Source organism: Pituophis catenifer, unplaced genomic scaffold (assembly GCF_029215685.1).
Source record: "Pituophis catenifer annectens isolate HBS135680 unplaced genomic scaffold, rPitCat1.0.hap2 SCAF_5, whole genome shotgun sequence".
NCBI lineage: Eukaryota > Metazoa > Chordata > Lepidosauria > Squamata > Colubridae > Pituophis > Pituophis catenifer.
Window position 1 is genome coordinate 12,626,967 of NW_027256885.1, and position 23,874 is coordinate 12,650,840.

Here is a 23,874-nt window from a genome sequence, read left to right on the forward strand (position 1 = left end):
GTCTGGCACTCCATCGTCCAATCCAAGCGCCGTCCAGGTCGCGGAGGCCCCTCCCCTTTTGTGCATAGCAGGTTTGTTAACAGCAGAGCAATATGTGCGAATGTTGGGATGAACTGACGATAGAAGTTGGCGAACCCAAGGAAGCTTTGTAACTTTTTCCTTGTTGTAGGGGCCAGCCATTCCAACACAGTATTTACTTTTGTTGGATCCATCGCTATACCGTCCTTGGATATCCTATATCCGAGATAGTCTAGTTCTGTGCGATGGAATTCGCACTTGGACACCTTAACATACAGGCGGGCTTTTAACAACCGTTCCAATACCTGACGGACTAAACTAATATGTTCCTCCATAGACTCGGTGTATATTAAGATATCGTCTAGATACACTAGAACCCCTTGGTATAGATAATCATGTAATGCCTCATTAATCAATTGCATAAAGACTGCGGGAGCGCCCTGCAATCCAAACAGCATAACACAAAACTTATAACTGCCCAACGGGCAGTTAAAGGTGGTTTTCCACTCGTCTCCTTGTTTTACACGTACCCTATAGTAGGCCTCCCATAAGTCCAATTTTGTAAAATACTTTCCGGTCGCTAATGCAGCTAACAGGTCCTTCATTAAGGGTAACGGGTATAATGGTTCTACGCTTACTGAGTTCAAACCTCGATAGTCCACACATAAACGAAGCCCTCCATCCTTTTTCTCACGGAACAACACCGGAGCGGCCATACGTGACCGACTAGGTTGTATAAACCCACGGGCTAGGTTTTTGTCAATGTATTTACGTAATCCTTCCACCTCACGTGGGGTCATGGCATACATGCGTGGTTTTGGCAGCTTTACCCCAGGTATTAGTTCAGTAGCGCAGTCAGTGGGACGGTGTGGTGGTAACGTATCACATTCCCCTTCATCAAACACTGCCGCTAGATCTGCATATACTGCTGGTACTCCAACGGGACATATATCGCTATCCAGCCCCAATGAAACTCCTTGCTCTTTCGGAACCTTCTGTGAGCTACCCGGATCTGGTCCTATCGACAGACAGAGTTTCCTGAAACCCCCTCCCACCAGATCATGGGCTTCCATTTATCCAACCAAGCCAATCCCAAAATCACGGGTTCGATCATTGTGTCCACCACCACAAACCGTATAATTTCCGAGTGAGCTCCTATCTCCATTTGTACTAATTCTGTCACTTGGGTTGCTGGGGCTCCCCCTAAGGTAGATCCATCCATCTGTTCGAATGTTATTGAGGTTTATACCGTATACTGTAACCGTATACCATATACCCAAACGGGTGGCTACAGTTCGCCTTATCAAACACCTTGTACACCCAGAATCAATAAGGGCTTCATGTTGTACTCGTGTTGGCCCCTGTAATGGTGTCAGGGTTATGGGTATGAGGAAGGGACGGATGGGCTATCCCACGCCCCTCGGGCATTGGGGGAGGTGGTCGACCAGATGGAGAGCTGCCTGCTTTCACAGACACAGGGTAGGATCGGCTGCTGACAGGCAGTGGTGCTGATAGGCAGCAGATCCACTCTGATGAGAAACAGCTGCCTCCTCCATTCGATCCAAGGGCACAGAGAGCGGAGCATAGGCAAGCTCAGAGAAAGGCTGCAAGGCTACTCAAGAGAAGGTCCGCTTTCTGCCTTGTCTTGGACCTTGCCCTTGTCTTGTTGGATGCTTTTGGTCCTTGGCTTGGGCCTGCCCTGCCCTGCCCTGCCCTGCCCTGCCCTGCCCTGCCCTGCCCTGCCCTGCCCTGCCTTTAAAACTGCCTGTTGCCTTGTACCTTGTCTTTGCCCTGAGGACTGCCATTTGTCTTCTGCTTGGACTCTGCCTTGTAGACTTGTGTAGCCAGGTGGACTGGACTTGGAACCCTGGACCTTGCCCTGTGAGCATGCTGCTACTCTGTGGACTTTATTTGTAATATAGGGGCTGTTGTTTGGGGGACTGAGGGTGGCTGCCTTCAGGTTAGCGTGGGGGTGGAGCCTTACTGGTTGTTGGAGGGCCGTTTGCTGGAACATTTATTGAGAGCAATAAAGGACTCTCTAGAGGTCTGCCTTGCCTTGCGTTTAAAATTTAGCAAGGCAATGAGGATCACATTGTTAGGTTTGGGTAATAAGTTACTATTGTATACAGCAGTGAAGATATCATTTCAAATGAAAATTGAGAAAAAAGTTTTCATTATGAATAGTATGGAATTATGGAACCACATAAAACATCCTTTTATTCTTGATTTATGTCAGTTTATAAAATGTGCTGAAATCATGATATGGAGTTCTTAATAGAAGTATTTTGGAGTGAATTCTTAAATCACTGAAAAAATGTAATGGTTTTATTATAATTAAAACTGGACTGGTCACTGACCATAAGAAACTTCCTTGTATTACAATTCAAATAACCATAGCAACCTTTTATCTTCATAGAGACACACATTTACTCAATTGGGAGTTTTCTACCTAGTCATTTAATGGACTAACTGTCTTTTGAGGAGTGCATGTGTTCTTCTTATGAGTGCTCTGAAAAATGTATCTCCTTGCTGCATCTTGGTAGATATGGAAGAACAATTTTACTGTTTCCACATGAGTTTGGGTTAAATGAGTTCTCAAACTTGACTAAGCTTTTAAATTTCACTTTTCTGATGTCACACTGTTCCATCTATGTTCTTTCTCCTATGCAGGGAAACTGCACTACTGATTGATCCCAAAAACTCTTGTTCTTCGTCTCGCCAGTGGGTAGCCCTTGTTGTGGGCCATGAACTTGCTCACCAGTGGTTTGGAAACCTTGTAACTATGGTATTTAAGAAGTATATTTAAGTCAAAATTACTCAAATTATAGCTAAATCCACTTCTATAGTCCTGGGTATCATTAATCTTTATTGTTGGAGGCTCCCTTTATTTGTTACTGAGGGTGGGCATATCTGCATTTGTATAGTAGTGTAGGCAGACCCAGGTCATGTTATGTCACCTGAGAAACCAGGCCTGAAGATATGGAGACATTAGGGTAGATTAAATGGTAAATGTTACCCAGAGTGTCCCCAGTAAAATCAAGATGAAATCTGAGGTCAGTATTAATTTGTCTGGATGTATCAACTTTAGTGTTTATTTTGTATTCATGCTGGGTGCTGTGGGGAGGCTGGGAGTTATCCACCCCAGCTAAATCCAAGTATCCACTCAGGATAATTTTCTATTTGTGATAGCTATCCCAGTAATGCATTACTAGAATAATCAGCTGGGCATTTTAATACACCTGATCTCTTCTAATAGACATTCCTCTGTTTTTGCCCAAATTTACTACAGGCTTTGGATTGACTTGTCCTCCTTTTATAGTTGGAGCAAGTCATTTTTTTATTATTTATGGAGGAGACTAGCTTGGTGCAACTCAAAGCACTCCTTCACATTGTTCCATCAAGATAAAAATATTTGTACAAATAAAGTTGCAGATTAGTATGAGTCAGTTTTTAATCCCATTTGTGTATATTTTTCATTGTATTTCGGTCATCTGGAGAAGAGGGGCTATGCAAGAAACTGATGCTTTATCCAGCTTCTGTGGTGAACCACTTCATTGCTCACATGGGCTTTTTGCTTTATCTATAAAGTAGTTTTGTGAGGGAAACTAAGTTACACACTTTTCTTTTGTGGTATTCAGATGAAATCACAGATGCAGGACTGATTATAGATAATTCAGTAAATACTAGTAACTTGTGGAATAGATGCTTATTGATGAATTTCATAGTGATTTCTGGATGTTCATTCACTGTGTACTGCTTATTTATTTATTTATTTATTTATTTATTAAATTTTTATACCGCCCCCTCTCCCGAAGGACTCGGGGCGGTGAACAGCCAGAATTAAAAACACACAATACGAATATTAAAATACATTAAAACAAAATTAAATTATCTTAGGCTTCTCCAATTTAAAACCCCGTTACCCATAAAATTCACCCAATTAAAAATTTTTAACCCAGCCCGGCTTGCTGAAATAAAAAAGTTTTCAGGGCCCGGCGGAAGGTCCGGAGGTCCGGGATTAGTCGTATCCCTGGGGGTAGCTCATTCCAGAGGGCGGGTGCCCCCACAGAGAAGGCTCTTCCCCGGGGGGTCGCCAGCCGACATTGCCTGACAGACGGCACCCTGAGGAGACCCTCTCTGTGGGAGCGTGTTGGCCGGTGGGAGGTTATCGGAGGCAGAAGGTGGTCTCGTAAATAGCTGGGTCCTAAGCCATGGAGCGCTTTGAAGATGAGAACCAACACCTTGAAGCGCACTCGGAAGACCACCGGAAGCCAATGCAGCTCGCGCAGGAGAGGTGTCACGTGGGAGCGCCATGTCGCCCCCAAAAGTACCCGCGCGGCCTCATTCTGCACCAGTTGGAGCCTCCGAGTGCTCCTCAAGGGGAGCCCCATATAGAGAGCGTTGCAGTAGTCGAGGCGGGAAGTAACGAGGGCATGAGTGACCGTGCATAGGGAGTCCCGATCCAGAAAGGGGCGCAACTGGTGTATCAGGCGAACCTGATAGAAAGCCCCCCTGGCCACGGCCGTCAAATGCTCTTCTAAAGACAGCCGTGCGTCCAGGAGGACACCCAAGTTACGCGCCCTCTCCGTGGGGGCCAATGTCTCGCCCCCAATAGTCAGCGATGGCACCAGCTGACTATATCGGGACGCCGGCAGCCACAGCCACTCAGTCTTGGAGGGATTGAGTCGGAGCCTGTTCCTCCCCATCCAGGCCCGCACCGCCTCCAGGCACCGGGACATCACTTCAAGGGCATCGTTGGGGTGGTCTGGGGTGGAGATGTACAGCTGGGTGTCATCAGCGTACAGATGGCACTGCACCCCAAAACCACGGATGATCTCGCCCAGCGGCTTCACATAAATGTTGAACAGGAGAGGCGAGAGGACCGACCCCTGTGGCACCCCACAAACCAAGTGCCTTGAGGTCGACCTCTGCCCTCCAGCCAACACAGACTGCGACCGGTCGGAGAGATAGGAGGAGAACCACCGTAAAACAGTGCCTCCCACTCCCAACCCCTCCAACCGGCGCAGCATGATACCATGGTCGATGGTATCAAAAGCCGCTGAGAGGTCTAATAGGACCAGAACAGAGGAACAATCTCTGTCCCGAGCCCTCCAGAGATCATCAACCAACGCGACCGATGCCGTTTCCGTGCTGTACCCGGGCCTGAAGCCGGACTGGAACGGATCTAGATAGACGGTTTCATCCAGGTACTGTGGGAGCTGTCGCGCAACCACACTCTCAACAACCTTCGCCAAGAAGCGAAGGTTGGAAACTGGACGATAGTTTGCTAAAACAGCTGGGTCCAGAGAGGGCTTCTTGAGGAGGGGCCTCACCACCGCCTCTTTCAAGGCGGGAGGCAAGAACCCCTCACTCAAGGAAGCATTTATAATCCTCTGGAGCCAGCCTCATGTAACCTCCCGGGTAGCCAGCACCAACCAGGAGGGACACGGGTCCAATAAACATGTGGTTGCGTTCAACCTCCCCAGCATCCTGTCCACGTCCTTGGGAGTCACAGGGTCAAACTCATCCCAGATAACATTCTCAAGACAGACCTCGGACAACCCGCCTGTACCTACCCAGTCAGAGTCCAAGCCTTCCCGAATCTGAGCGACTTTATTGTGCAGATAATGCGCAAAATCCTCAGCACGACCTTGCAAGGGGTCTTCCCGCGCTCCCAGATGGAGAAGGGAGCGAGTCACCCTAAACAAGGCAGCTGGGCGATTCTCTGCCGACGCGATAAGAGCGGAAAAGTAATTACACTTCGCCGCCTTTATCGCCACTAAGTAGGTCCTGATATAAGACCTCACTAGTGTACGATCAGATTCGGAGCGACTGGCCCTCCAACTACTCTCTAGGCGTCTTTTCCGGCGTTTCATCCCCCTCAGCTCCTCGGAGAACCAAGGAGCTGGGAAGATTCGGTGCCGGGTCAGAGGCCGCAAAGGCACGACCCGATCTAAAGCACCAGCGGCTGCCCTATCCCAGGCGGCCACCAGGTCTTCCGTCGAGTCGCGCGCCAGAGTCTCAGGAAATGGCCCAAGCTCCATTCGGAACCTATCAGGATCCATCAGGTGCCTAGGGCGGAACCACCTGATCGGTTCCGCCTCCCTGCGGTGGGGCATAGCGGTCAGGAAATCAAGTCTAAGGAGAGAATGGTCTGACCATGACAAGGGTTCGATAACTATATCCCCTGTATCTAAGCCATTCAACCACTGACCAGAGACGAAAACCAAGTCCAGCGTGTTTCCTCCTATGTGAGTGGGGCCCTGAATTAACTGGGTCAGGTCCATGGCCGTCATGGAAGCCATGAACTCCCGAGCCACCTCAGATGCCTCACCGATGGACGGCAGGTTGAAATCCCCCATGACTAAAAGCCTGGGGGTATCAACCACCACCCCGGCTATAACATTGAGGAGCTCGGGCAGGGTCGCTGCCACGCAGCAAGGAGCCAGGTATGCAACCAGCAGGCCCATCTGCCTCCCATGGCCCCACTTCACAAGGAGAGACTCACAACCGGCTATCTGAGGTACAGTGGCCTCCCTAGGATCAAGACCTTCCTTTATAATAACCGCCACCCCGCCACCCCTACCCTGGGCCCTCGGCTGATGGAATGCACGGAAACCCGGTGGGCACATTTCTACGAGGGGGACCCCCCCCTCCAAGCCCAGCCAGGTCTCAGTAATACCCGCCAGGTCCGCTCCCCCCTCCTGAATCAGCTCACAAATGAGGGGGGCTTTATTAGCCACGGACCTGGCGTTGCACAGCATCAGCCTAAGACCCAGGCTCTGAGACTCCGGACAACCCAGGGAACGAGAAGAGCATTGGGGGCCGGAGCATGTCACCGCTTGGAGACAGCGGATACGTGCCCCCACAACATGATATGGCCCCCTGCTCCCACCATACCTGCCCCTCCCACCTACGGTCCTGATGACATCGCCCTCCTCCCTACCAACACCAACCCCCTCCGATCCCCGCTCCGCACCTCCCCTAGCGCGACCCTGTGTCGGGCCTGGTCCCCTCCCCAACAAATCACCCTCCCTATCCTTTGCCAAACAACCCTCCCCCCTCCCAAAACCCCTTAAAAGATTGGCAAACGACAATTTTAAAAAACCCCTCAACCCCCTCTTCGCCGCATGCCACCTCTCGGGATTCCAAAATCCGTCATCGAGGTAGGCCCTCGATAGAGTGGAGGGCCAATTCTGCGAGAGGGGGGAGTCTCGCAGAACAAGAAGCTCAGCTGCCGTATACATTTTGCCACAGAGGATAAGAGCTTAAGAGATTTAATGTTTTACTTGACCTTCCTTTACTCCCACAGTCCCTTTGACACATACAAAATTGGAAATAATTTGTACAAATAGAATAGACATGTGACCTCTTTCCAAAGCATTTGCTTTGGGGGGATTTTGCCTGCTGTATGTTACTGATAAGGCCAACTTTCCTCAGCTGTCACATACTTACCAGTTACTACAGTACTGTAGTCATTGTTGAAACGGAAAAGTATTAACCATGAACCATGTGTTTTTAGCATTTGATTTACATTAGAACAGTGAAGAAAATGGGAGAAACAGCTTTGTGTGACTAGCAAGATTGCACAATGTTTTCTATTTAAAAGCAAAAAGTAACTTCTAGCACAGGGGTGTCAAACTTAAGGCCCATAGGCCGGATCCAGTCCGCAGGGTGCTTAAATCCGGCCCACAGGGCCAGCCTGGAAATATCAATGGACCGGCTTCCGCGCAGCCCATTTTTGACCAGCAGAGTGCTGCTGGAGGCTGGGAAGGCTGAAAACGGGCCGTTTTCAGCCTTCCCAGGAGGGAAGGCCTCCATGTGGCCCGTTTTTGGCTGGCAGGGTGCTGCAGGAGGCGTCTGTCCCATCTCCCCTGCCGGCTCACGGAGGAGAACTACAGTGCTGATGCGGCCCTTGAAGAAATCCAGTTTGACACCCCTGTTCTAGCACATGGAGGGGCACATATAGAGCCTGTCTACAACTCCTTAAACTAAATTTGTTGCTTTCTCAGAATTTCTGTAGCAGTAAAATGCAGCTGCATGATCCTGGGGAACACATATAGCTGCAAGAAGTTGCAGACAGTTCCTATATGCATGACCCCATGCACTCCAGAGTACTTTTTTGTCAACTCCAAAACACCACATAACCTTACCAAATAGATTTTCTATCACGTGGGAGGGGCCCTGGAGAAAGCTGATCATTTTTTTAAATAGTCCTGATTGTACCAAAGCATTTCTTTATTTTTCACATTTATCACTATGACTTCTTTTTTCCTACATGTTTGCACTTGGTAACAATTGGCACACAGATACCCTGAGCAGGAAGAACTGGTGTTATCACTGCTGTGCTAATGTGAGATGTTAACAGAGAGCACAGTCATTAGTTCATCAGCTCATTTCACAGTAGAGGAGAGAAAAGAATTGCAGGCAAAATAATTAAATCTATTCTGGAATTCCAAACAAAACTCCTTGATAGTTCTTCCTAGTATTTTTATGGCAACACTAAATAACACATTTTTTTTTAAATTTTTGATTTATATGCCGCCCTTCTCCGGAGACTCAGAGCGGCTTACAATGTGCTCAGCAATAGCCTTCATCCTTTTGTATATTTATACAAAGTCAGCTTATTGCCCCCACAACTGGGTCCTCAATTTACCTACCTTAGAAAGGATGGAAGGCTGAGTCAACCTTGAGCCTTGGCGAGATTCGAACCTGCAGTAATTGCAGGCAGCTGGTCTTAATAACCAGTTTAATAACAGGGTGCCTTAGACCACTGTACTACCAAGGCTCTAATTTTATATTACAATTACACAAATCATGCAGTGCATAATTCATTTTCATTTTTCCATTGTAAATGCAATGTGCAATGTGCACTATTTCATTATAGGTCAGGGACAAGATAAAACAGTGTGCTACAGTGATAAAGTGTTGAACCAACACTGAAAAGACCAAAGTTCTAGTCTGCCTTCAGCCATGGAAGGTACTTGGGTGACTTTAGGCCAGTCCAGTGGTGGGTTCCTCCCGGTTCGGTCCGGTTCGGCCGAGCCGGTAGCGGTGACAATATGACGTCACCGAACCGGCTGAAAACGGGCCCAAAAACAGCCAGCAGAGTGCTGCAGGAGGCCATGGAGGGTGAAAACGCGGTGCCGGGGGGGCGCGTGTGGACCCCCCCATGCCCCATTTTGGCTGGCAGGGTGCTGCAGGAAGCATCCGTCCCGCCCCCCCTGCCACTGCCGCCACCGCCCCCCACCCCGCCAGCCCACGGAGGAGAACTACAATGCTGATCTGGCCCTCGAAGAAATCCAGTTTGACACCCCTGTCCTACAGCTAATATATTTTATTTGTCACAAAGAAAACTGACTATATTTGTATTGTTTTTAGTTACAATTATAAAATTTTACTCACTAAACAAAGCATTACTTCAGTGGTCAAATCACAGAAAGGGAGAAAAGACACAATTTGTTTATGCCTTGTATACATCAGCTGCTTTTTTCTAAGCTGCTTCTGAGAGTTCATTGGCCCCTGTCTATTTATTTCATGCTGTAGGGTAAAGGTGGGCTAGTCAAAGCTCCATAATACTTCATTTATAGGACCAAAAGCTTCAGATTCTTTTTCCTGTTTGGGGGCCTCAGGGAATTCGTTAAAATGGGGAGCTTAAGTCTAGATTCTCCCTTAAAAAAACAGGACCATATTTAGGGAGGATGATTAATGGAAGAAGAGTGTTCATAATTTATTTCATTTTGTTTCTTTGTATCCTGCCTTTATTATGTTTGCAAATACGGGGGCAAGCATAGCCAATGCACCTTCCTCTTCTTTTCCCCACAACAACCCTGTGAGGTGAGTTGGGCTTTATCACCCTTTAATCCACCCAAACCACAAAAAAAGATTGAAAAAGTTTGTCCTACCTCTCCCAGCAATAGTAGATTGTACAAGCCAAAGAAGGCTGTTTATAGGGTTTGGAAACTTGCTGTTTAAGAGAGAAAATATTTATGTTTAGGATGCAGTTTTTTCTCTTTGATGTAGAATTGCAGATCTGCCATCAGTATCGAGTTTTGTTATAGTCTTCATGTTGACTTAGAACTGGGGTTATCAGCCATTGAGAAGATGTGATATCCAAGAGTTTGATAGCTAAACATTATTGTGCTGTAAAATACAGCCTAAAACTATATTTTTACTGTCAGTAATTTTCTTTCTTCTGTTTAGGAATGGTGGACTCATCTGTGGCTCAATGAGGGCTTTGCATCCTGGATTGAGTACCTTTGTGTAGACCATTGCTTTCCAGAATATGATATCTGGTCCCAGTTTGTTTCTGCTGATTACACAAGAGCTCAGGAGCTTGATGCATTAGACAACAGTCATCCTGTTGAAGTGAGTGCCTCCTACAATAATTAGTGGAAGTTTACAAAGTCTCACATGTTTCTTCAGCAAGCCTAAACTGTTGTATAACTTACTCCTTTTCTCACATCTAGGTCAATGTAAGCCATCCATCTGAAGTGGATGAAATATTTGATGCAATTTCTTACAGCAAGGGAGCATCAGTAATTCGAATGTTACATGATTACATTGGGGATGAGGTAAATACACAAAGACACACATGTAATATAATTTAACTATGGATGTTTTTCTCAAGTGTGTAATGGGAGTTGTTCAAACAGCAACTCAGGTGCTACCAGTAGGAGTTACCAAGCAGAATGTAAAGCAAAGCTCTTTTTTCTTGGTCTTTTTAGTAAGATAAGCACTGCCGAAGTTTGTAGTTGTATCCATGCCACATTCCCCATTAATCAGTGGTGGGTTGCCCTCGGTTCGGATCGGTTCACAAGAACCGGTAGTAAAACCGGTAGGAGGCTCCGCCCACTGACCCAGACGTCATCATAGGTGATTTGCGCATGCGCGATGCGAACCGGTAGTAAAGGTAAGTAGAACCCACCCCTGCCATTAATGGTAAGGATGCAAAACTGGTCAGGCTTTGGCACATTTTGATTAGTATGCCACATGTGCAACCAAAGTCCAGTTTTACCCTAAGCATACTCATGTATTCTCTGCAAGCTATGATCTCTAACCAAGAGACCGCTTTCTAAACCAGCATACTATTTTCCAGATCTCTCAAACTAGAAGATCTATAACATGTACTTAGACTTCCTGTGGCTCCGCGAAACGCCGACGGAGCTCCTTTTAGGAGCTCCAGCCCCGTGACTCCATATAGCCGCTAGAACAGCAAAAATCAGCTGTCTAGCGGCTTAAAAACTCTCCCCTAGGGAAAAAGGGGGAGAGAAGAGCAGAAGGGTCTGGGTAGAGCTCCCCTAGACCCCCAGGCTTTTTTTTTTTTAAGCCTGGGGTTTGCAGGGTGAGAGCTCCCTGAAAGCCCTTTAGAGCTCCGGAGCCGGGACGAGTCTGCTTAAAAATAAGCAGACCGAAGCGTCGCGACCACACCAGCAAAGCAACTAGAAAGATTATAAAGAATTTGGATTTTGGATTTTGGATGCTGGCAGAGTTAATCCAGGAGACTAAAAATGTAAGTATTGTATGTTAACTCCGTTTAAAAAGGGAAAGATGGCGCCTTAGGGCGTGAAAATGAAACTTATAAGTGAAAGTCCTTGTTAACATCAGTAACATTGTTAAAGCTATCGGGTTATTCAAGAAAAAGATTTAAAGTGGAAGTGGAATGGAAAAGACTGTGGTATTGATTTTAACTAACTCATATCCTTAATTTGCGTGGAAAATAATTGGATTTAATGACCTGATAGCCGAATTAATACAAACATAAAGAGACAATTGAAAAATGGCTGAAATTAAAGACGGATTATATGAGTCAGCAAATTTACAAGTGGTGACTGCGAAGGACTTAAAAGATTTTTTAAAATCTTTTACTGTTGAGATAAGACAGATAATTAAAAGAACTATTCAAGATTTTAAATTGGGGAATAATAATGACTTGCTGGCTGGAAAAGAGGAAGAAATTAATCAGGATAATGCGACTTTGGAAGATAAAAGAGACACTGTTGTGGCTAAAACAGAGGTTATTATACCGAAAATAGAGGTTCTGGAAGAGGCTTCCATTCAATTAATTGAGAAACAGCAAGAAGACTCTTTACTGCAGTATCCCATAGGTTTTGTAAGGATGTATCTTCTTTCTTGTTTTCTTTGAAGAAAAAACCCATTTGTTTTTCCATCGTCAGTCTAAATTCTTCGTCCTTTAATATCGATCTATTTAAAGCCCATTTTATGGTTTTCTTTTGTCCTTTCCAACTGACTTTCATTGGATTGTGGTCTGCCCAGATATTTGTTTCTATTTCTACTTCATTCACTTCGGAGTTTAATTCCATCAACATCCATACCATGTCAATTCTAGACCAGGATTTGTGTCTATTAGAATAGTATGTATATTGATTCCTTCCCTGATTTCTCTCTCTCCAAATATCCTTTACATTTAGCTCCTCTACCATTTTAAAAAAGCTTCTAGGTAGAATTCTTCTAGTTCCCTTTTTTACTTTGTTGCTTTTGTAGTCTAATTTTTTATCTATTATTGCGTTGAAGTCTCCTAAAATGCAGAGGTTTTCACGCTCTATACCACGGATAACATTATGTAATTTTTTGTAAAATTGTTCTTGTCCCCCATTTGGAGCATAAATTTCTACTAATAAAACCCGTTTTCAATTTAATATTATTTCCACAATCAGAATCCTTCCTTCCTCATTCTTATAAATTTGCTTGGCCAGAATTGTCTTCTTAATATATAACACTACCCCTCTCTTCTTTTGTTGTGATGATGATACAAATGTTTTCTCCAATTTGGGGTGTTCCAGTATTTGTTTATGTTGTTCTTTTATATGTGTTTCTTGTAATGCTATTATATCTAGGTTCAATCTTCGTAATTTGTTAAGGGTTTTCTTCCGTTTCAAGGTGGAATTCAATCCGTTAATATTCATTGATAAGATCCTAAGCTCTTCTTGCATTCCTCTACCTATATCTAGGTCTTATACTCCTTGTTGTTCTAATCTCTCTCGGTTCCTTAAGTCTTTCCCCGTTACTCTCTGGTCTTTCTCCTTTTTCTTTTTCCCTCTTCTTTGATTGTAGTTCCGTTACTTCTGCAACAGGTATTCTTAGTTCTCCTTCTATTATTTCCCTCTCTTCTGGTTCCTCCTCATTACCAAAATGTTGATTGTAAAATTCCTCTGCTTTATCCAAAGTATCCACTCTATATCTCTTTTCTCTCCATGAGACCATTATACCTTCCGGTGTCAGTCATCTAAAATTGATGTTATATTTGGTCAACAATGATGTTAAAAATTGATAAGGCCTTCTCATCTCTCTGACTCTTCTTGGGACCTGTTTGAGGACTACTAGTTGCTTCCTTCTGTATTCTATTGGTTCATCTCTTGTCCTATGTAGCACTTCATCTCAAATCGATTTCTTCACGAATCTAACATGCACCTCCTTTGGAAGGTTGTGCCTCCTCGCATAGTTTGTGTGAATTCTGTAGGTCTCATCTAATTCTGTCAACATCTCCTCCTTCTCTGTTCCTAATGCCTTCGCTATTAACTCTGCCATGATATCTGGTAGATCTTCTCCTTTTTCTTCTTTTATATTCTGAAATCATAAATAATGTGCTGCTTTCTCAGATTCCAGAAAAATAACGGTAGTTTCTAATTCTGTTTGCCTGAATTAATTTCTCACTTATTTCATCCACTCTTTTTTCTTCTTTCTCCATTCTCTCTTCCATCTCCTGAAGTTTCTGTTCATTTTTAGTAATCTGTTGTTGAAACATTTCAAATTTTTCGTCCATCTTTTGCATTTTTTCTTTAAGTTCTCCTGTATCATTTCTTACCTCTCCTATCTCTTTCTTCATTTCATCATGATTCCTCGTCATAGCTTTCTACATTGATTGTAGCATAGCCTGCAGATCTTTAAATAAATTTGACCTTTCTCTTTGGACCATATCTTCTATAGATCTCTGGTTGGACGGACTAGAGGTAGCTGACAATGTCTGCGCAGCTGGCCTCCTCCCTGTCCCGATCTTCATTAAATTCGTAATGCTTGTCATATTTAACAGTTTTTCCACAAAGTTATTCTTTGTCCAACACTCCCACCTCCTTTTCACACCAGTATAACCCTCCACTACTCAAACACAGTTTAGACTATCAATAGTAACCACGAAATGTCAAACTTATCTCACTTCAACTTTTTCTTTAAACCACTTCTTTTGTTGTCTATATTAGCCTACATATACTTTAACTGGTTAAATTAGCAATAAAGATAATAGTGATAGTAAAAATAAGGGTGGTACCAGTGCTGTTAGAGATTACAATCTTAATATAAACAATGATAAACAATGATAGCAATAGTAATAATCACAGTAATCACAATAATACAATAACAGTATTGGCTGTACTTCTAGTACTAATGATAGTAATAATACTAATAGGAACACCAGTGTCAGCATTCCAGAAAACCCCACAACTCCAAGTAAAACTCTGAAGCAAGCATTTTTCAAAGTTCTATTTACTAGAATAGGTAATCTGGCACATCTGGGAAAACCCGAATCTGAGAGGTCCGGGTTTTCCCTCAGTAAATCAAAACCCCCAAAACCATCCCCTCACTCCTCAGTCAATCACATGCTCCAATCACCATCCATCCCATCCCGAGACAGCACTCCAACCACTCCTTCTCCAGATGCAGGATCGGCCTGACCTTGACCGACAGGAAAAATGCTATTATGTCTAAAGACAATCCCTCTACTAAATCCCCCCTCCTACTTTCCCACAAATGAGAAGGTGGCAGCATGGAAGCTTCTGGCCTAATATGGCTTCCAAAGCTGACAACCAGTGCCTTTCAACAAGCAGAGTGTCTGTTGTAGTTCAGTTCAAAAGTTTTCCAAAATTGCCCCTCTGTTTGAATTAAATGTTCTGTTTTATCTATCCACAAAGAGTCTCTCTTTTTAGTTCATCAGGTACAGCTACAGTTTATAACCCCAATTCATCAGTCAAAGCTATGAGCTGTCACTCCACCAAAAATCTTAAGTGTCCAAAAGTCAGCAAACAGAGCTAGAATCACACAAAAAAGAACTTTCTCTCTCCAGCCTTCCAATCCTACAGATATATCTCCTCTTTGCCCAGTAGGTGCCTCCCTTGTATCTTATCTCAGTCTCAGCTCCAAAAATGCACTGTCAGTGTCCAAAGAGAAAGGAAAAAGCCATTTTGTCTCCACATTTTGTCAAATCTTCCCCAGCTTTCACACTATCTTCTTTTATGCAGTCCCACGAAAATCTCCAGCCCGGATCCACCTTGCCAGTTTGTCTCCCCCTTGGTCTTCTATCCTTATGGGTCCTAAAAATACTCCACAATTTCCCTCGCTGTTTCTATAATGGGGGGGGGGAGTGACATCCACCCCCTCCTTCTGGCTGAAGCCCCTTCTCCTAAATCCACTTGGGTTTTCACTCAGAATCACTTCCTTTTCATTCCACTCACTTTCCAGAAGTTGGAACTAAATTCCGGCCAGTTCTGGTCCACCGTTGTTCCACTTTGCCACCGCTTACATCAAACAGCTGTCAGCTCTACGATTCAGCCATTATTGGCTGTCTTCTTCCCTGTCCACTCTCGTGAAGGCTTTCTCCATCTTCCAACATGGACCACCGCCCGTATATGTTTGACAGGTCGCCATTCTTCTCCTGCTGCCCCTCCAAGGCTGCTTCGGCTTCAAAAAGCCCACCGGACAGCTGTAAATCAGCTGTGCTCCACGGAGGGCCTGCTAGCTGGGGTCTCTTTGAGGTCATCTATCCTGGCCCGTGGGAAGTGATCTCGTTGCAGTTCCTTTATCTTGGTGATTAAGTCCTGGTGCAGTTGGGCATCTCCCCACCTCTCAGTGGCTGGTGGTAATTGGTGAAGCTGGAAATTGGAAGGTTGCAGGATTGTTATTGGTTTTGGAATCTGTTGAACAAAGAAATATTCTGGTTTGCGGGAGAGCGCATCTGGCATTACGTTCTTGGAGCCTGGAATGTACTTAATGTAAAAATCAAAACATGTGAAGAATTGGCTCCATCTGACTTGTCTGGGCAAAAGTGGCTTGTTTTGTTTCAGGGTGTGTAGATTTTTGTGGTCAGTGTTGACCTCTATAGGAAAGTGTGCAAATTCAAGGGAGTATCTCCAGTGCTGGAATGCTGATTTAACAGCAAGGAGTTCCTTATTAAAGATGTCATAATTGCGTTCTGGAGGTGTCAGGGCTATGGAAAAGAAGGTGCATGGTAGAAGGCTGTTGTCTCCCCCTCTCTCTTGTAAGAGAACAGCTCCAATTGCTACATCTGAAGCGTGTTTGGACAATAAATCTATTGGCTGTGTCTGGGTGCTGAAGCAGGGGCTGGCAAGCAAAAAATTGCTTTAACTCTTTTTTATATATTTTTTTATTTATATATTTTTCTTTAGAATACATAAAAACTCAATATCTACATGCTGTCAGACTTCGATGCTATCTCAAAATAAATGAATTTCCAAACTGCGAATCTTTTAGGAAATCTTCTCTTTATTCGAGTACAGCAACCGGATCATGACTCGTGCGGACAAGACTGACCTTTTGCCCCCCAGTCCCTCCCTTTCCGATCCCCAATTCTCTGCTTCTCATTGGCTATCTTCCAAGTCACTCTCCTGACTTCTTGTCTCGTCATTTCACAGGAATGTCCCCCCCCTCTTCATTTCCACGGAGACCGAGCTACAAAGGGATTTAGCAGGCAAAAGTCCAGGGCTTATCTCCCTTTCTATGTCAGCGCTGAAATGCTGACACATGCACAGTGTGTTGTCTGGGTACAATTAATTTTTTTTTTTAATTTTATTAACATAAACAAACGTAAAACACAAATACATGTAAACACTTATACATTAACAAAGAGTCAATCGACTAACTTCTAGAAAACCTTCGCATCGGTGATTAATGTCCATTTAACCAATTTTCCTTAATCATACTATTTACAAATTTACTTGCTTATACCTTAATACATTCATAGAAGTTCAGCAGTATCTTTCTACAAACATATTAACCATTTATTTATACAATCCTACGGCTCATCTCATGTATCTATTTCTACAATTCTTGAGTTATGTTCTCCTAATGTCCTATGTTGTTGGCTCTATCCTTCTTTCTAACCATGTGTACCATTTTTGCCAAACTAAATAAAAGTCAGTGTTCTCTTTATCTTGGAGCTCTTTTGTGAGCCTATCCATCTCTGCGCATTCATTCATTTTTGTTATTATTTTTTCTTCTGTTGGTATTATCTCGGATTTCCAATTCTGAGCGTACACTATACCTGCCGCTGTCAATATGTGGATGGTAAGATATTTTATCTCCTTGGTACACTGTGGTGTAGTCATTCCAAATAGAAAGAATTCTGGTTTCATTTCTACACTTTGCCTCGTTGTTTCTTCGATTATTCTCTTAATCTCTTGCCAGTAGCATTGTGCCTTCCTGCAAGACCACCAGAGATGGTAATATGTCCCCATTTGTGTCTTGCACTTCCAACACATTGGTGATGTGTTTGGAAACATTTTAGCCAAATGTGCCAGAGGAAGGTGCCATCTATAAAATATCTTGTATAAATTTTCTTTGTATGGAATCGACAGTGTCATCTTATAATTTTCTGCCCATAGCTTGTCCCATCTGTCCAACTCTATATTGTGACCTATATTTCTTGCCCAGCTTACCATGTTTTCTTTCACTGTTTCCTCCTCTAATTTATACCTTATTAAATATCCATAAATTTTAGATATTATTTTCTCATCTGTGCCTTTTAAAATTTTATCTAGTTCACTTGGTTGGCTTTGAAAATCATAATGTCTCCGGTCTGCTGTATATTTTGACTCAATTTGAAGATATGGCCACCAATCAATCATAATGCCTCGTCTTTCCAGTTCTTGTCTCGTAAGTAGGTCTCCCTCACTACTCAACAATTCTTGATATTTCCGCATCTTTCCTATTTCTATAGTGTTTGGATAAATTAGCGCCTCCATAGGCGACAACCATCGTGGGATTTTACTATAGTGTTGCCTTCTGATATCTTGCCATGTTTTATATAGTGCACCTCTTATTACATGTCTCTGGAAGTACGGATGTTGCTTGTCTGTGCCTTCCCACAGAAAGGCATGCCAACCTCGACTCAGATCAAATCCCTCCAAGTATAGCGTTCTCCTATTTGATAGATCTATCCATTCTCTGATCCAATTCAACGCCGCCGCCTTGTAATATAGCTCCCAGTCTGGTAGACCTAGGCCTCCCTTCTCCTTTGTGTCCTGTAAGCATCTTATTTTAATTCTAGCTTTCTTTCCTTGTCAGATGTATTTCATTATTGTCTTATTGAGATCCTTAAAGAAATCTTTTCCCGGACCAATTGGTATCACTTGGAAGAGATATAGGAGTCTTGGTAATATGTTCATCTTTACAGATGCTATTCTGCCAAGAAATGATAGTTGTACCTTATTCCATCTTTCCAAGTCTTTTCTAATTTGCTTCATCAATTTAATGTAATTGTCCTCTCTAATAGTTGTTGCTTTTGTAGTAAGCCAAATTCCCAAATATTTTACTTTCTTCGCAATTTGCATTCCTAATTCTTCTTCTAATTTTTCCTCTTGTGTCATTGTCATATTTTTGGTCAAGACTTTGGTTTTTTGTTTATTGATCTTAAGCCCCACCACTTTGCCATACTCCTCTATCTTCTCTAATAATTTGACTCCCGCTACTTCCGGTTGTTCCACTATGAAGACCACATCATCCGCGAAAGCCTGTAGTTTATACTCCTCATTCCTTATCTTCAGTCCTTTTATTTCTTCTTCCTTTCTTACTTCCTTTAGAAGGACTTCCAGTGAGATTATAAACAGTAGAGGCGATATCGGGCATCCTTGTCTTACCCCCTTTTGGATGCTTATTTTTTCGGTCATATCTCCATTAATTATAATTCTCGCTGTCTGGGAAGAATATATTTACTTAATCATTTTCAGGAATTTGTCGCCAAAATTCATAATCTGCAGTTGTGCTATAAGGAATTTCCAATTCAAATTGTCGAACGCCTTTTGCGCGTCGAGAAAGATTAGTGCTACCTGATTATTGATGTTTTGCTCGTAGTATTCGAGAACGTTTATTATTGTCCTCATGTTGTTTTTTATTTGTCTCCTTGGGACAAAACCATTTTGGTCGGGGTGTATATAATTATGTATAATTGTTTTCAGCCTCTGTGCTATAATTGTCGTGAATAGTTTATAATCTACATTTAACAGCGAGATGGGTCTATAATTTTGGACTTTAGTCGGATCCGTATCTTCTTTGGGGATGAGTGAGATGATTGTTTCGGCCCAAGATTTAGGTGTTTCTGCTTCCAGCAGTGCCTCATTGAGAACTTGTAGTAGTAGTTCGTCTATTGCAGACTGGCAGTTTTTATAAAATTCCGTTGAAATGCCGTCCGGACCTGGGACTTTGTTGTTCTTCTGTTTCTTTCGGGCTTCCATCAACTCCATCATTGTTATTGGTTTATTCAGTATTTCTCTGTGGGATTCCTCTAATTTCTGGATATTTGCTTTTTGTAGGTATTCCATAATATCTTGGTCTTGAGTCTCTTCTTGTGTGTAGAGGTTTTGATAGAATTCCCTTACTATACATTTTTTATCTAAATTCATACTATATAGTTGTCCTGTTTCATCCTGCAATTGGTATATTATTCTTTTTTCCCTCTCTTTCTTCAGTCTGTATGCCAGCCAGCGACCTGTTTTGTTTGCATATTCAAAGTATTTCTGCTTGGCCATTTTCATTTTCTGTGCGATTTCTGCTTGTGTAATTAAGTTCAACTCATGTTTAGTACGATTCAATTTTTCCCTTGTTGTTTTGTCGTCAGGCTGTTTCTGTAATTGTGACTCATATATGTTGAGTTCTTCCATTAATTTTTTCCTCTTTTGTTGTTTATCTTTATTTTTTTTTGCTGTGTATGCTATTGTGAGGCCTCTTATATAGGCCTTAGTAGTGTCCCACAGATTCTGTACTGAAGTCTGCTCCTTTGTGTTTATTTGATAAAATATTCTAAATTCGTTCTCCATCATCTGCACATAATCTCTATCTTTTATTATTCCGGTGTCCATCATCCACCTCTTCTGCTTTCGCTGTCCTCTCCATGTTATTTTTATAGGATTATGGTCGGCCCATGTATTCGGTATAATTTCGATGTCTTGTAGATCCTTCCTGAGGTCTGGCGTCATCCAGGCCATGTCAATCCGAGACCATGACTGGTGTGGGTTTGAGTAGAAGGTATATTGTTTGGTTTGTTTGTTGGCCTCTCTCCATCCATCATGTAATTGCAATTCTTCAGTCATATCCTTAAATGTATCCGGTAAGATTCTTTTTCGAGTCTTACTTTGTTTATTACTTCGATAGTCATCTTGTATATTCACGATTGCGTTGAAGTCTCCGACAACACAGATATTTTCGTACTCCAAATCTTTAATTGTATCATGTAGTTTCTTGTAAAATTCTCTCTGGTTTCCATTAGGTGCATAGATAGAAGCTAACAATATTCCGGCGGACTTCCGGCGGTGACGTCAACGTGTTAGGGACGAAAGGAACGGTGCTCCATTTCCAAAGCCCCTAATATCCTCGCTGCGGGCACTGATTTCGGCGCTACCGACCCCGTAGAGGTCGGTAGAAGAAGGGGAAATTTCTGAGGACCTCGGGGAGGGCGGCAATCCCCCCGAAGCTTCAGGATCACTCCTCTAACTTGGAACGAGGAAGAACCAGCCATCCGGCTGGCCAGAAACGCTGACAGCTGTTAAGAGGGAAGCAAAGATTGAAAAAGAAAAGCATTGGTGAAAACAGAAGTGAGGATTAAAGATTGAAAAGGTATATCTGCATTTTCTAATGGTTGGGAGAAAGCGGGCGGAAGGAACCCTTGAGTAAAGAGGAGAAAGAGAAGCGGTGACCGATAAGTGGAGTGAAGGGGAGGAATCCATATTGAAAGTGACAGCGCGTAATCTGGTAGTCAGTGGAATCCGAAAGAATCCAGAGGGAATACGGTTGAACGAAGTGTATGATTGATAACCAGAGCTTCATAACAAAAAGCTGCGAGAGCGAAGGTCTCTGAAAACTTAAAAGACTTAACGGGAGGACTTTTAGAGCCCCGGATATCCATAGAAGAAAGGACGGTGAAGCCATATTGAGCAACGGCAGGGAGAACACAGTCAACTTAGAACTTATAACATTGTTGCCGATACTTCCTGGACAATCCAGATAAAGGCTTTCTTAACAGGATCGAGTTTATTGATCGAGTTAATTGGATAATTGGATAATAAAGTAACGGGGCTATTGGATTGAGTTATTTGGGGAAGCAGACGCTTGATACTTTTGGCGCACGATAGGTGTGTATTGGACAAAAAGTAAAGTAAAGGGAGGAAAAAGTACGATCAGACGTGAAATACATTGGATTTATAATTTTTGTTTCTGCCACGGCTTATCCTGGTGAGGACTTGAACTGAGGATTACGGAACAAGTGGATAATACATGGATATATTATATTGAAACTATTGACAGTTGAAAGGAAGTGGACTTGAACTATAATTGGATATTTGATATAAAGATTGCCAGAATACAAGATACTACCAAGACCAACTACTAATTACCAACAGTGACTAAGAAGTAATATTTGGTGTATATATACTCACTGCTTTGGAAATCTATACTTATATGACTGCATAACATTACCTTATACTTATCTTGTACCCATTAAGTGAATTATTGCCTTATTAATTTGTTTTTATATATTTATATATTTAGAATCAGAGATATAGACTTTATTATAGCTAAATATAATTTCTATTAATTTGTCTTTATATAGTTAGAATCTCAATGATTTGTTAATTTGTCTTAATACAACTAGAATCAAAGATCCGGATTATATTATACTTATCATAGCTATATTATAATTACAAAAGTATATCCATATACGTATGTTATATAAATTAAAATAAATTGGATAAATTAGATAAGTAAGATAAATATTTAGACAATTGCTTAAGGAATCTACGTTTGACATTTGATTGCATAGTATGACCTTATTTATAAGAAGTGTATATTAATAGATTAAGTGATATATTAATTTGATCTATATATAGTTAGTGTTAAAGATTTAGTCCATAGTATATTAGATACATTTATATTAACTACATCCCTTTACCTTCTGAGAGAAATCATATTGCACTTACTCCCTACTTACTAATATACCACTTACTCAAATACTTAATACCAGGGAGAATTAGCTGATGGATTGCTAGAACGTTACATTTTTCCCTCGACCCTCCCACTTAGCTTCCCATGCTGATTGATTTATAAGTACAAAGGAGCCTGGAAAAAAGCGAAAAATAAATTTGGGTGAAATTTTAAAACAGACCTAGAAATATTGACCAGTATATGAAAATCTGGGAAAGAATAAAAAAAGAGATAATAATGGCGACCACAAGTATAACAACAACAGCGAAAATAAGTAAGAAAACACCATCGGGCCAAATGATACTTATGACCTCACCAGCTCAACAGAAAGTAATTGAAACCACAGAAAAGGAGAAGATGAGCCCTGCCCTACAGAACATCCACTCTGCATTAGCAATGATCCAGGAAGGCATGAATAGAATGCAGGAAACCATGGCACATAATCATGAAGAGACCAAGAAAAATCATGAAGAATTGAGGTCAGATGTGAGTGAAATTAAAGATAACATCAAAAATATGGATGAGAAGATAGAACAAATTCAGCAAAACATAACAGAAAACGAGCAGAGGATCCAAAAGGTGGAAGAAAGAGTAGAATATGCGACCAACAGAATGGAAAGAATGGAACAAGATCAAGGGGCATTTAATAAGGAAACTGAGGACGCGTTAACCTATCTGGAAATGGAAAAGGCATCATTCTACTTACGGTTTCAAAATGTAGAAGAGCAGAAGGATGAGGATCTAAGTGAAATAATGATTGAGATACTGGCAAAGGCAACCCAGGTGGATAAGGATGAACTGCGAAATGGAATGGATGAAATATATAGGGTGTACACGAACTACGCAAGAAGAAACAAATTACCCAAAGAAATTCACATAAGATTCACGAAAAAATCTATTAAGGAAGAGATCTACAGGAAGATGAGGGAAGAGACAATCATGCACAAGGGAAGAGAAATCATAACTCTCAAACAAATACCAAGAAGAACGAGAGATCAAAGAAGAAATTATAATTTCCTGACCACCCAGCTAAATAAATTTAAAATAAAATTCCGCTGGCTACTACCGGAAGGCCTACTTATCTCCTGGGATGAAAGAAAGTACAAGATTGATAATCTGGAAAAGGCTCAAGAATTCTTTGACCAGCACTTTACAATGGAAGAGGAACAGGAGACAAGGAGAGAAGCGGAACCCGGGACACGGCGGATGGAGAAGGAAGAAAAAGATCAGGAAGAGGCAAAAAGATTGGAGAGAGAAAGAATGGAGAGAGAGGGAGCGAGGGAAAAGACTCAAAGAGTTACCAGAAACACAACAAAGTTGAAAATCACAAATAGATAAACTCGATAGAGATGGAAGGAGAAATAAAAATTATATCAATTAATATAAACGGACTCAACTCCCCAAGGAAAAGGAAATATATATTTACGAAATTGCAAAAATTGGACTTAGATGTGATAACTTTACAAGAAGTACACATTAAAAGACAGCAACATTGTTGGAGAAACAAAAATTAGGAAAATTATTCACATCCCTAGGAGATAATAAGAAGAGAGGAGTGGCAACTTATGTCAAAAACCATTTAAAAGCTAAACAGATATATACAGATTCGGAAGGACGTATTTTAATAACTGAAATACA

The 23,874-nt window shown here is 42.4% G+C and overlaps 1 protein-coding gene across 1 annotated transcript in view; it reads left to right on the forward strand.

Moving 5' to 3' along the window:
* The window catches only part of NPEPPS (aminopeptidase puromycin sensitive), a 398,753-nt gene that overhangs the window by 217,079 nt on the left and 157,800 nt on the right, over positions 1-23,874 (forward strand). The window contains exons 8-10 of the mRNA XM_070944668.1: positions 2,689-2,803; positions 10,222-10,386; positions 10,488-10,592. Of these exons, the coding sequence (XP_070800769.1) occupies positions 2,689-2,803; positions 10,222-10,386; positions 10,488-10,592 (385 nt within the window). The remainder of the gene's footprint in view (positions 1-2,688; positions 2,804-10,221; positions 10,387-10,487; positions 10,593-23,874) is intronic.